Source organism: Onthophagus taurus, chromosome 6 (genome assembly GCF_036711975.1).
Source record: "Onthophagus taurus isolate NC chromosome 6, IU_Otau_3.0, whole genome shotgun sequence".
Classification (NCBI taxonomy): Eukaryota; Metazoa; Arthropoda; class Insecta; order Coleoptera; family Scarabaeidae; genus Onthophagus; species Onthophagus taurus.
Window position 1 is genome coordinate 100,334 of NC_091971.1, and position 13,164 is coordinate 113,497.

Below are 13,164 nucleotides of genomic sequence, written 5' to 3' on the forward strand. Positions count from 1 at the left end.
ACTTAGTAATGCAAAATTATGCAAAAACCTTAAACCGAAATTAATCTGAAAATCTCTTTAAAAACATAAAGAAAGTTATATGTAACTTGCATTATCAAAGTTGTGTATCGCGAGCAAAATTCCAGCGCGTTTCCGTTTTGGAGACAACTTTATATAACGGGAAGTATGTGGAGCCGAGGTTTTTAATTGTAAGAGAGGGTCGTTTCGTAATAACCATACACGTTTATAGCTTCGAAAGCGCCCATTTTTGTACGGCTTTTGTCTGAGTCGACGCGGCGAGGTTGTAACGTTTTATTTTAATTTTACACGCCTGCCAGAAGTTGGACCAGAAGTATACAAGAGCATATACAATGTGCAAGGAGAGAACTGGACCGTGCAATGTTTCGAATTAACCGTGTGTACATTTTAGATTCTTTTTTTGATAAATGTAAAGGTTTCTATCTCATAGCATAAGCATGGTATATTCGACAACTTTTATAGCTTACAACAAAATCGTTTCACAATTAATCAAATTAAATTTTGAAATTAATAATACTGATCTTAAGATGCACGGGTAAACCCAAGCATCACCAAGCACTGTCGCTAGAACTAACACTAAACCTAGAACCAGAAACATTCAGGTGTAGCCTCTTAAGAGACGTGCGGCTAAACCGGAATGTTTCTAATTCTAGGTCTAGCTTTTTATATAAAATATTTATATAAATATTTTGCACGTTTGGGTAGTAAACATCTCCAGCTTTAATTTCATACATAAATTATTTCTTTATCTTCATAAATAAAGGAGTTAAGGTTTTTTAAAATTTAAGTACTCTTTAATTATCTAAAAATCATCATCGAAATCTTTAATTTTTTTTTTAAATTTTCCTATATAACGTTATTAAATTTTATACAGATTTCGAAAGAGCACATCTTCAGCTTTATTTTCAGATATGAATTGTTTCTATATATTCATAAATAAAGGAGTTAAGGTTTTTTAAAATTTAAGTACTCTTTAATTATCTAAAAATCATCATCGAAATCTTTAATTTCTTATTTAAAATTTTCCTATATAACGTTATTAAATTTTATACAGATTTCGAAAGAGCACATCTTCAGCTTTATTTTCAGATATGAATTGTTTCTATATATTCATAAATAAAGGAGTTATGGTTTTTTAAAATTTAAGTACTCTTTAATTATCTAAAAATCATCATCGAAATCTTTAATTTCTTATTTAAAATTTTCCTATATAACGTTATTAAATTTTATACAGATTTGGAAAGAGCACATCTTCAGCTTTATTTTCAGATATGAATTGTTTCTATATATTCATAAATAAAGGAGTTATGGTTTTTTAAAATTTAAGTACTCTTTAATTATCTAAAAGTCATCATCGAAATCTTTAATTTCTTATTTAAAATTTTCCTATATAACGTTATTAAATTTTATACAGATTTCGAAAGAGCACATCTTCAGCTTTATTTTCAGATATGAATTGTTTCTATATCTTCATAAATAAAGGAGTTATGATTTTTTGAAATTGAAGTACTATTTGGTTATATGTATAATGAACATCACCATATTCATTAATTTTTTCTTACAATTTTCTTATAGAGTGTTTTTAAATATTATACAGTTTTCGAAAAAGCACATCTTCAGCTTTATTTTGAGACATAATTCGACTTTACATCTTCATGAACGAAGAAGGTATGATATTTTAAAATTCAACTACTTTATGGTTAATAATATACAACAATCTAACGCTGAATAATAATTGTGGATAGCTGTTCGAATTTATGCTGTTCTCCCTTCCTCGCATTAGTGCGTTATATCTTATTTAATAAATTAAGAATTATCTTTAGTTAATTAACTCCAACACTTTTTTGATTGAGAAATTGATCGTTCAAATTTCATGTCATAATTTATTAAGATAATTCAAGGTTTTTAATCCATTTAGTATTGTTTCATACCCAATAACCTATTGAAAAACGATCGAAATTCTTTGGTAACACTCGATTTATGGATGGATAATAAAAGGAGTACGAAATCATAACACTGTATACAATGGGAACTTCGTCATCAAATACCACAAATCTTCTGACGTATAATCCAATAATTTTAATTAATTTTTAGAAAGTCGGGAACATAAAAATTCAAACTTCCTTTGATTTAAAATCGATAACCGATTTATTAAGTTACAAAATGTTTTAATTAAAAGCCGCCGATTGAATATATAACTTTTTGTATACGCGGGGAATAAAACGTTTTGTTACAACACTGCAAGTTGTCAACGTAATTTAGCAACACGTCCTCCAAAATCTCTATCGAATGGGTGTTTAACAATAATTAACTTAAAGAGAATAATTCTAAATAAATTTCGGTTCGTCCTCTCACCTACCTACATAATTGTGTCGTAATTAAAGTTTTTTAATAATGGGTTTCTGGTTAAAAGAAAAAAAATAATAAAATGTTTTAAACTACATACTCGTAAGCCGTAACCGTTACAAATTTTAATCGATACTTGTATTAAAAAAACGTTTGTTTCAGGCGAATTGCAACATTTTAATACTTGGGTAAATGTGTTCAGTGTAATTTGTATTGGGCAACGCGATTTGTATCAAAGATATTCACATTCTAACCGAAAAAAATATGTCGTTTAATTTTGTTTTTTCTCGATGATAATGATAATAATAATAATATTGTTATAATTGTAACGATTTATTGTTGGTGTATTAGAGATCTTAAAACGGCAACTTTCAAAACTCTACTACTACCACATGTACATAATACGACGACGGTTTTCTGTCGTCTTTTTGCACCAACTCCAGCACACTCTTTCAGCTTTTAGTTTCCCCTATCTGGTATTTACGTATAAAAGAGGCGGTCTATTCCTCATTAAACCAGTTCACCACCGTACTCCAAACCAAAAACATCTCAAAAACCAACTAATATACCAAAAAATGATCTCCAAGGTGTGTTTCAAAACATTTAAAAAAATTATTATTTGATAGTGACAAAAGCAAGGATTAATTATTTATATTTTTAGATTGCATTCCTTATGGGCATCCTAGCTGTTTCCAATGCTGGACTCATTGGAGGATATGGCCATGGAGGTGGTGATATTGGAGGTGGAGACGTTGGGGGATATGGTGGAGGTCATGCTGATGTAGGTGGACATGGAGAATCTTATCAAAATAATAATCTCCAAGCGTATGGTGGAGTTAGTTTGGGACATGGCGGAGACGGTGGTGGATATGGACATGGAGGTGGACACGATGATGGACACGATTATTATGTAAGAGACTTAAAAATAAACATTTACTTCCTTATCTTAACCTTTCACTGTTCTCATAAACTTGGTGCTTTCCCCATCTTCTTCCTTCATATCCAAACCAAATGCTTTCTCCATGTTTATTTCTGTTTTTGTTTGTAATAATAGTAATTTCTTAATTTTTTCTGATTTCAATATTTTTAAGCGAATCACGTTAATTGGAGCTAAAATTTTTTAAAATAATATCTAGGCTAATTATAATAACTTCCTCAATTTCCCTCGAATTAAACTACTTATTTAAATCTCTAACCGTGAAACTCCTTATTTATTTATTTATTTTTTAACGTTCTAAAAGAGAAAATCTTTAATTCTAAAATTTCTTTTCAACCTTTGCGGTTAAAGTCAACTTAAAAGCTTTCATTGTAAAATTAAATTGCTACTTAGTTGTTATTTTAATAGATTTCTAAATAATTCTATTTTATTATTATTTCATTTTATAGGCTCATCCAAAATATGAGTTCAAATATGGCGTTGAGGACCATCATACCGGCGATACTCATTCTCAAGAAGAACACAGAGATGGTGATGTCGTAAAAGGATCTTATTCCCTTCACGAACCCGACGGCACAATCAGAACTGTTCATTACACAGCCGATAAACACAATGGTTTCAATGCCATCGTTACAAGAAGTGGACACGCTATCCATCCCGCCGTTTATGGACATGGCGGTGGCGGTCATGGTGGACATTAAGAATATTATTATTTGAATTTGAAACCGATTTTGGGACTAATTAATTGCCTCTTCGTACCTTGTTGTTTATATTAATTCTTTTCCTTACATAAAGTATTTATTATGTTATATCGAGATAATGAAAGCGAGATATGAAATACATTTTTTTTAAGACAACTTAATTTGTTTCTTTTTTCTTGTTTTGTTCTTATTCGTGATTTGGAATAAGTTTAATTTGAATATTATAAATATTTACAACGGTGGTTTACGGGTTTTATTCTGATTGCATCCGGTTACTTTCAAATCTTTACACCTTTATATATCGAGAAAACAAAAAGGTTTCTCTCTTACAACAAATAAGTTATAAAAGAGTGTTTGTTTCCATATAAATGAAAACTTCCTGAAACCGTTGTTCATTAATGAGAAGAGAAGAATTTGGGTTCATCTGTCAGTTAAGGTTATTGGAATTTAAGGTCCTATTGTATTAATCCTTTTTGAGACTGAGTGTCCGGCTTTCACCCATTTTATTGCATCATTCGTGGTATTGGATTTGACAAAGAAATGCGGCGGTCAATTGGTTTTACTAAAAGTGGATAAGGAATGAAAATAATATATCGTTTTAAGTAATTAGATATGTTATGAGTAGTTTTGAAGTTGTAACGTTAATTGTTTTATTATGTTACTTGATGATATAACCTGGTAATAAACTATTACAAAAATATTTCCGATATGGTTACCTAATGTGTGCCAGTATCTTGGTTATCACAACCTAAGTCGATGTCGTTTTCAGTCTATAGACCAGTATTGGATCCGACGATGCGTGACCAACTTCCGTACTTTTCCCTATTCCTCTTTCGTAACATGCTAATCTGGGTGGAATTTTCTAAACGTTATACTTACGCATAAACTTTTTATAACTAAAAGAAAGAGAAGAAAGTTTAATTTAATAATAAAAATTAAAGTTATTGAGTAGGTACATCACGTATTGTTTTCATTGCTGACGATTTTAAGTTAGATTTTAACCAGAAATAATTTTTTAATTTTTCCCGATTTAGTAAGGTTTAATAATGAAATAGACCAATTATTAATTGCGAACCGTAACCGTGTCGTTTGAAAGATTAATTTTATTTTAGCATCAAAATTAATCGCTTCGTTGATTTACCGAGACGGGGCAGCCGATCGTTCTTTCCACAGTTTTTAGCCCCGTAACGACCGTTATGGGACAAATTCTAGGAGACGAAAGTTTTGCTTCACGGCTTTTTAACTGATTAAGCACTTTTTGTCATCCGATATTCCTATAAAAGCGGTCGAACGTCTTCGGATAAGCAGAACAGCATCAGCTAACGATCTGAACATGGCTTCCAAGGTAAGCACTAAGAAAATCTTAAACATTTTCTAATCATTCATTTTATCCCTTTTTAGTTCATCATCTTTAGCGCCGTTGTAGCTTTGGCTTGTGCCTATGGACACGGAGGAGGTGGTGGAGGAGGAGGTCACGGAGGTGGCGGTGGAGGAGGTCATGGCGGAGGAGGAGGAGGAGGTCACGGCGGAGGCGGTGGAGGCCACGGTGGCGGTGGCGGCGGACATGGCGGAGGCGGAGGTGGAGGAGGACACGGTGGAGGAGGTGGTGGTGGTGGTGTTTCTTACTCCAACACCCACATGCACTCCGAAGGAGGCCACGGTGATGATGCTGGCGAAGACGACGGATACGGACATTACGTAAGATTAAGCCCTTTTTAAATAATTAATATTTTAAACATTATTCTTGAACATCGTTTAGTCTTATCCCGCATATAATTTCCAATACGGAGTGTCCGACGGAAAAACCGGAGATTCTCACTCCCAAAGTGAATCTCGTGATGGCGACAGCGTTAAAGGAGTCTACAAGATTAACGATCCTGATGGTACCTTGAGAATCGTACATTATGTAGCCGACAAAAAGAACGGATTTAACGCTTACGTTGAAAGACAAGGAAGTGCCGGACATCCAGCAAGCTATGGCGGAGGCGGCGGCGGTGGAGGACATGGAGGAGGCGGCGGCGGCGGTGGTCATGGAGGAGGTGGTGGCGGTGGAGGTCACGGAGGAGGCGGTGGCGGTGGAGGTCACGGAGGAGGATACGGTGGTGGCCACGGAGGATATGGAGGTGGAGGACATGGAGGTGGTGGTGGCGGTGGAGGTCACGGAGGAGGATACGGAGGTGGTCATGGAGGATATGGAGGTGGAGGACATGGAGGTGGTGGTGGCCACGGAGGATACGGTGGTGGTGGTCACGGAGGAAGCGGTGGAGGTGGTGGTCACGGAGGAAGCGGTGGAGGTGGTGGTCACGGAGGATACGGTGGTGGTGGCCACGGAGGATACGGTGGTGGTGGACACGGAGGAAGCGGTGGAGGTGGTGGACATGGAGGAGGAGGTGGTGGTGGCCACGGAGGGTACGGAAGTGGAGGGCACGGAGGAGGAGGAGGCGGCGGTGGCCATGGAGGATATGGTCATTAAAAAGATCTTTTATTTTAAGACATCGCTTTCCTTTAGCTTGTTGGAATTATCGTATTTGTTGATTATATGTTTATATTAAAAATAAATAAATATTGTGTTGTTCTTCGTTAAATAACTATTTTATTTTAATTTTATTAAATTAACCTAACATTTTTAAACCTTAACTATGCCACACATACGAAGTATAAAAGGTGATTCAAAATGCAGCAGAACTGAAACCCATAGAAAGATTTTAACCATCATCTATGGTTATCCTTTGAAGGTAAACTGGAATCAAAATAGAGTTGATGAGTTCGAAAGCGACTCTGGAAATGTTGCAAATACTTTAGCTAATAATTTTCATAATATAACCCAACATGTTCCATGCATCATTCTAACGAGAAATGTTTCGACATTAATTTGGTACTAGAATTATTTCTTAATTTCCATAAATACCCCTTCCGCAATGTTTTAAGATTCATCTTGCATTTCACATTTCGAGATTAACCGTTTGAGTGCGAAACAAATTTTGTGAGGTCACCCCGCTCTTACCATAAAACTATAGGAGCGCTATCGCGCTTCCCGCAATTTTAGGTATAACCAGAGGAGCGCTATCGCGCTTCTCAACTCTCAAACGGTTAAGTTGAAAATGTGAAACAAACATATCTAATAATTTTTAAAATGCAGCTTAACATATTTTATACATCATTTTAAAGAGGAATATTTCAGCTTTAATTTTATACCAAAATCATTTCTTAATTTCAATAAAATTAATTTTTGATGTAGTAGATAATAAAATTAAAGGAAAATACAAAAAAAATTTTTTTAAATCATTTCTCAATTTTTTAATTTCATTTATTACTAAACAAACAGCTTTTTTCGAAAACTGCTATTGAAAGATGACTTTTGCGTAGTACTTAGCGACCGTCAAAACGATAGTTTTTTGTCAATAGGACGTAAAAGTCTTTTTTGTAATTCGCTACGGTAATGGAAGCTATAACAGTACTCAAACGGGTGCTGTAATGAGACTCTTTACAGCATCCGATGCTGTAATGAGATTTTAGTAACATTTTATGGAACCAGTTCAAGTTGGTGACATTGGGTCATTAATTTTTCTAGTTGTCAATGTGACAATTTTTGTCTATGGATGTTTAAACACGTTCTTAGTATCAAATACAAGGTCCACAATGATGAGGACATGGACTCTGAGCAATTTCTCTTATTTTGGGAGGTGTACATCAAACATTTTTTTCAGGTGAATATATTTTGTGTTTTGACAGTTTCTAATTGTCAATTCAAAGTTTCTATTTTCAAGTGTTCCGGTGTTACCAACTGCTACATACCTGTTTCCCTACATTGCCAAAATTTACTTTATTTTTGTTAAAAAAAAGGATAAAAACGCGAATTACAAAAAATAGCATAAAAAACACGTTTCATAAGACTTAAAGCACTCATTCATTAAAAAACTCGTGGCTTCGCCACTCGTTTTTCAACTTGAATTCGTGCATTTCAAGCGTGTCTTACGAAACTTGTTTTTTAATATACTATTACGTCCAGCTACATCCAGCTACGACAATCAAAGAATTTGATACTATTAATTGTTAATTTATTGTTATGAACAAATTATAAACACAAAATAATCAACATTTAATTGTTTTGTCATTTCATTTCATGTTTAAATGCAAATTTATAATAGAACATTTGTTCAATATGTGAGGTTAAATCGATGTGACGTTAAGTTTTTGACATAACATTAAATGAATTCTAAATGTTATTATCCCGAATTTGGTCTTTTTATTAATTTATAACTTTAGAATACGCAGTTTTCGAAAAAATGTTGTTTGATACACGACAGCGAAATTCTTTTGCATTCTCGAACGATTTTTTTGCTCGCAAAAAAACTTTCATTCTCGAATGCAAAAGTGTCATTTCGCTATCTTGTATCAAAAATAACTATTAATTAATAAACATAATACTATTACGATATAAAAAGGTAGATCGTAATATAAATGTCTGTTATTCAATATCACATGGGAAAGCGTATAAACTAGAAATTTTAATATCCCCGTACCAATACTACAACCAATCATAGCGAAAATTGCACGCTTGGTCACTTGTCAAGATCCGGATTCCGTGTAATTGTGTCCAAAAAGAGCATTTTCCACCGTCGTATAACAAGCGCCTAAAACGCGGCATGAAATTTTTTTCCCCCAATTCCCCATTTAAAAATCGTTTAATTTATGCCGGGCGACCGGCGGCGAATTGGACCACATTTTTCGCATGAAACGGCTAATTACGGAAAATCAATTCCAAGCGTGAACAGATTGTTCTTAGCGTAATCTATTTCGTTTTTTTTTTAATTCTTGATTACACAGACCATTTTCGACACTTGTAGGTTTATGGTTTCGAACATTTCCGTATAAAAGCTGAAACTGGGTTACTATTCTCTATCAGTTTGTGATATCGATTCGTAAGAGCAACATGAATCTCAAGGTATTAATTTGTTACAATTTAAGTTGAATCTTAAAGGTGACTTCAAAGTGCAATTAGTGTACATCTTGTATTTTTAAATTACAATCACCAATGGATTACTATCTAACTTTTAAATAACGTGTTTTTCAGCTTTTATTTGGACTTTTCTGTCTTATGATGGTGGCGACCGCTTACGTTGTCCACGAGCATGGGGGTGGTGGCCACGGAGGTGGTCACGGAGGTGATGATGAAGGTCATGGTTGGGGAGGAGATGATGGCGGACATGGAGGTGACGACGGAGGACATGGGGGTGATGACGATGATGATTTTGGAGGACATGGCGATGATGATGAGGGTTATGGTGGACACGGTGGTGGTGATGATGATGGAGGACATGGAGACGACGATGGAGGTTACGGTGGAGATGACGGCGGCCATGGTGGCGATGGTGGATATGGAGGAGATGATGACGGTCATGGTGGTGATGATGGTGGTCACGGAGGAGATGGTGGTCATGGCGGAAACGGTGGAGGACATGGTGAAAATGGTGGAGGGCATAGTGGTCACGGAGGAAACGGTGGAGGTCATGGAGGAACCGGTGGTCACGGAGGAAACGGTGGAGGACATGGTGGAAATGATGGAGGACATGGTGGAAATGGTGGAGGACATGGTGGTCATGGAGGAAATGGCGGAGGTCATGGAGGAACCGGTGGTCACGGAGGAAACGGTGGAGGACATGGTGGAAATGATGGAGGACATGGTGGAAATAGTGGAGGACATGGTGGTCATGGAGGAAATGGCGGAGGTCATGGAGGAACCGGTGGTCACGGAGGAAACGGTGGAGGACATGGTGGAAATGATGGAGGACATGGTGGAAATGGTGGAGGACATGGTGGTCATGGAGGAAACGGCGGAGGTCATGGTGGAGGACACGGTGGTTATGGTGGTTCTTCTTACAATAATGTCCATTTGGTATCTCATGCCAGTGGGCATGGCGGAAGTGGCGGAAGTGGCGGACATGGTGGAGATGGTGGTCATGGCGGAAATGGTGGAGATGGTGGACATGGTGGAGATGCTGAACATGGTGGAGATGCTGGACATGGAGGACATGGTGGAGATGGTGGTCATGGTGGTAACGGTGGTCATGGTGGAAAAGATGACGGACATGATTACTATGTACCAACATACATAATTATTATTTTAAATAATTGTTTAATAATTTTTTTTAAATTATTCCAGGCTCACCCAAAATACACTTTTGAATATGGAGTTGCCGATCCAAAAACTGGTGATAAACACGCTCAACATGAAGAACGCGATGGAGATAAAGTTAAGGGATTTTATACTTTAAAGGAAGCTGATGGTACAGTAAGAACTGTTCATTACCAAGCAGACAAGAAGAACGGATTCAACGCTAACGTTCAAAGATCTGGTCAAGCTACCCATCCCGCCGGAGGCCACGGAGGTCATGGTGGGGATGGTGGAAAACATTAAATAGATAATACCAATGCCTCTAATAGTAGATCATTTTTTGTTATTTAGTAATTATTTAAAAACGGAATAGTTGTGTTATAATTTTTTCTGTTAAATAAAGAATTTGTTTTATATAATAATTATGACATTTTTCTTTTACTTTTTTACGTGTTATTTGAAAGCTAGTTTGAAATATTATTATGTTATGAAATGACGATTGGTATTCGTACAAAAAGTGCACTTAATAGAAGGCATTTTTACCTTCACTGATATTACAAAACCACAAAATTTTCTTTAATGTAACAAATAACAAACGTCGACGATTTGATGTATCGACTTGAATCGCTTAATATCATGTATTTGACAACTTTATACATTTATGTGTCAGAAAAGCACTTTAAAAACACTTCAATTAAGAACAAGGATTCTTGTATACTGCTGCTTTCTTGATAAAGGTTTACGTCATTCCTGGATGATTACAATGGTGACAAAGTAAATATTATTGTTATAGGTGAGGAAGATGTCGGTCACAGAATAGATGCCTCATAAAACATCATTGAAGCTATATAATCAGCATCATTGAATAAAACTGCTTATTATTTATTCCAAATCTTTGAATCAAAAGTATTTATACCAACTAAAACCATCTTAATTTATGATATTGAAACATACTTTATTTTAATTACAAATTTATCACAACAAATACACATAAATACTTTAAATACAAACAATCCGCAATTAAAATCATTAATAATGTCCATCATGTCCTCCATGTCCGTAAACAGCTGGATGGGCAGCATGTCCTGATCTAACAACGTGGGCATTGAATCCATTGTGTTTATCGGCGGTGTAATGAACAGTTCTGATGGTTCCATCAGCTTCGTGAAGGGTGTAGTATCCTTTAACAACATCCCCATCACGTTCTTCGTGTTGCTCTTTGTTATCACCAGTGTGTTTATCGGCAACGCCATATTTGAAGTCATATTTTGGGTAAGCCTAAAGAATGATAGTTGTACAAATGATTACCTTTTTAAACTTTAATTTATATTTACGTAGTAGTCATGACCATCATCTCCACCATGTCCACCATGACCCCCATCTCCGCCGTGTCCACCACCATAAGCATACAAATTGGTGTTTGCATATGATTCACCACCATGTCCACCAGCTAAAACAGCCGATACAGCAAAAAGGGCAACGAGGATAACCTAAAATTAAACGAATTAATCGTAATTATCAACTTTGCATATCAATTAAGTTACTTTAGCGAACATTTTGGTTCTTGTTCTTGTTTTGAATACGATTTAAGAACTGATATAAAAATTGTCTCCGTCTTCAACTTTATATACCTACTTACCAATGGCGCGTTCTAAATATTACCAAAGATAAAAAGTAAAACCCGTACGTTACGGTACGATGATTTTTTTCATTAACCACCAACTTTGGAATAGTCACCGAGAAACAATCACATAACCCAGCCTATTACTACACACGTTTTATTTAACGAGAAGCGTATTTTAAGTTTTCCGTCGAAAAGTATTTAACACGGGTCATAAACTTCTTGAGAAAGTTAATTCTTTTTTTCGTCTAAAACATATACATCGAACAACAAAAAAAAATGTGTTGCAAGATAAAAATTGGGTTAACGTAGGCGTCATGCGTCTAACTTTGTCGAAATCAATCGCTTTGTCACCTCAAGGTCTTGTATTTTTCACCTCAAAAAACCGCAAACTCTTAATGCCACAATAATAATAAACAACGCAATAATCGAAGGAATTTTGTTAATTAAACTTTATTAGATTAAAAGTAATTTACTGTTTTGTACAATTTGATAAAATAAGTTTTGTAAGAAGTAATTATTGGTATCATTGTTACTTTTTTTTTTTTAAATTGTTATCTAATAAAAATCTATAACACCTTTCTGAAATACTAGAAAATAGTAATATTAACATAACTTAATGGATTACGTGGTATTGTTGCACGTGAAACCATCAAACCGTAACAATATCGTTGGAGTATTTTTTTATGCTGTTAATCAACCCATTCCACAAAAAGATTTTTGGTATATAAACCACAACCCACAAACGAGAGATATCAGTTGAATTATAACCATTTACAAAATAACAACAACGAAACCAAATAAGAAAAATGTTCTCTAAAGTAAAATATTATAACAAAAATCTTGATATAATTTATAAACTTAATTTAATTTTTCAGATTATCCTTGTTGCAATCTTTGCCGTATCAGCAGCTTTAGCTGGTGGACATGGTGGAGAATCATACGCCAACACCAATTTGTATGCTTATGGTGGTGGACACGGTGGAGATGGGGGTCATGGTGGACATGATGATGGACATGATTACTATGTAAATATCTTAGTTATTAAAATAATTATCTTTCTACATAAATTAATTCTTAGGCTTATCCAAAATATGACTTCAAATATGGCGTTGAAGACAAACACACTGGTGACAACAAAGAACAACACGAAGAACGTGATGGAGATGTTGTAAAAGGTTACTACACCCTCCACGAAGCCGATGGAACCATTAGGACCGTTCATTACACCGCCGATAAACACAATGGTTTTAATGCCCACGTTGTTAGATCAGGACACGCTGCTCACCCCGCTGTTTATGGACATGGAGGACACGGTCATGATGGGCACCATTAAGAACCCTTCATTTAATTTTAGACATTTTTACGATTTTTGTATGATGATTCCTTGTGTTGTGATAAATAAAAAATAAATTATTTTATGAAT

General features: G+C 35.2%; 4 protein-coding genes across 4 annotated transcripts; 3 read left to right on the top strand and 1 right to left on the bottom strand.

The window, feature by feature from the left end:
* The first annotated feature begins 2,766 nt into the window (after positions 1 to 2,766).
* LOC111415708 (loricrin-like) lies at positions 2,767 to 6,544 on the top strand. The gene is made up of 4 exons (XM_071196447.1): positions 2,767 to 2,951; positions 3,026 to 3,134; positions 5,459 to 5,700; positions 5,762 to 6,544. The coding sequence occupies exons 1-4, from the start codon at positions 2,940 to 2,942 to the stop codon at positions 6,473 to 6,475; spliced, it is 1,077 nt and encodes a 358-aa protein (XP_071052548.1). The 5' UTR covers positions 2,767 to 2,939; the 3' UTR covers positions 6,476 to 6,544.
* Positions 6,545 to 8,935: 2,391 nt separating this feature from the next.
* Positions 8,936 to 10,421, top strand: LOC139429958 (uncharacterized). The gene is made up of 3 exons (XM_071196448.1): positions 8,936 to 8,947; positions 9,077 to 10,102; positions 10,166 to 10,421. Exons 1-3 carry the CDS (start codon positions 8,936 to 8,938, stop codon positions 10,418 to 10,420), a joined length of 1,293 nt encoding a protein of 430 aa, XP_071052549.1. The 3' UTR covers position 10,421.
* Positions 10,422 to 11,051: 630 nt separating this feature from the next.
* Positions 11,052 to 11,752, bottom strand: LOC111415714 (cuticle protein 19-like). Its single transcript, XM_023047533.2, has 3 exons — positions 11,662 to 11,752; positions 11,452 to 11,607; positions 11,052 to 11,395 (listed from the first exon to the last, which is right to left on the bottom strand). The coding sequence occupies exons 1-3, from the start codon at positions 11,671 to 11,673 to the stop codon at positions 11,147 to 11,149; spliced, it is 417 nt and encodes a 138-aa protein (XP_022903301.2). The 5' UTR covers positions 11,674 to 11,752; the 3' UTR covers positions 11,052 to 11,146.
* A 731-nt stretch (positions 11,753 to 12,483) lies between these two features.
* Positions 12,484 to 13,164, top strand: LOC111415712 (cuticle protein 19-like). Its single transcript, XM_023047531.2, has 3 exons — positions 12,484 to 12,559; positions 12,617 to 12,766; positions 12,820 to 13,164. Exons 1-3 carry the CDS (start codon positions 12,548 to 12,550, stop codon positions 13,072 to 13,074), a joined length of 417 nt encoding a protein of 138 aa, XP_022903299.1. The 5' UTR covers positions 12,484 to 12,547; the 3' UTR covers positions 13,075 to 13,164.

What these genes read in the sequence shown, in the direction of transcription:
- LOC111415708 (XM_071196447.1), top strand. An exon ending in CGTTGGGGGATATGGTGGAG is followed by an intron (nt 3,135 to 5,458) that starts GTCATGCTGATG and finishes GACACGGAGGAG; the next exon opens with GTGGTGGAGGAGGAGGTCAC. An exon ending in ACGACGGATACGGACATTAC is followed by an intron (nt 5,701 to 5,761) that starts GTAAGATTAAGC and finishes AACATCGTTTAG; the next exon opens with TCTTATCCCGCATATAATTT.
- LOC139429958 (XM_071196448.1), top strand. An exon ending in ATGACGGACATGATTACTAT is followed by an intron (nt 10,103 to 10,165) that starts GTACCAACATAC and finishes AAATTATTCCAG; the next exon opens with GCTCACCCAAAATACACTTT.
- LOC111415714 (XM_023047533.2), bottom strand. An exon ending in ATGATGGTCATGACTACTAC is followed by an intron (nt 11,396 to 11,451) that starts GTAAATATAAAT and finishes ATCATTCTTTAG; the next exon opens with GCTTACCCAAAATATGACTT.
- LOC111415712 (XM_023047531.2), top strand. An exon ending in ATGATGGACATGATTACTAT is followed by an intron (nt 12,767 to 12,819) that starts GTAAATATCTTA and finishes ATTAATTCTTAG; the next exon opens with GCTTATCCAAAATATGACTT.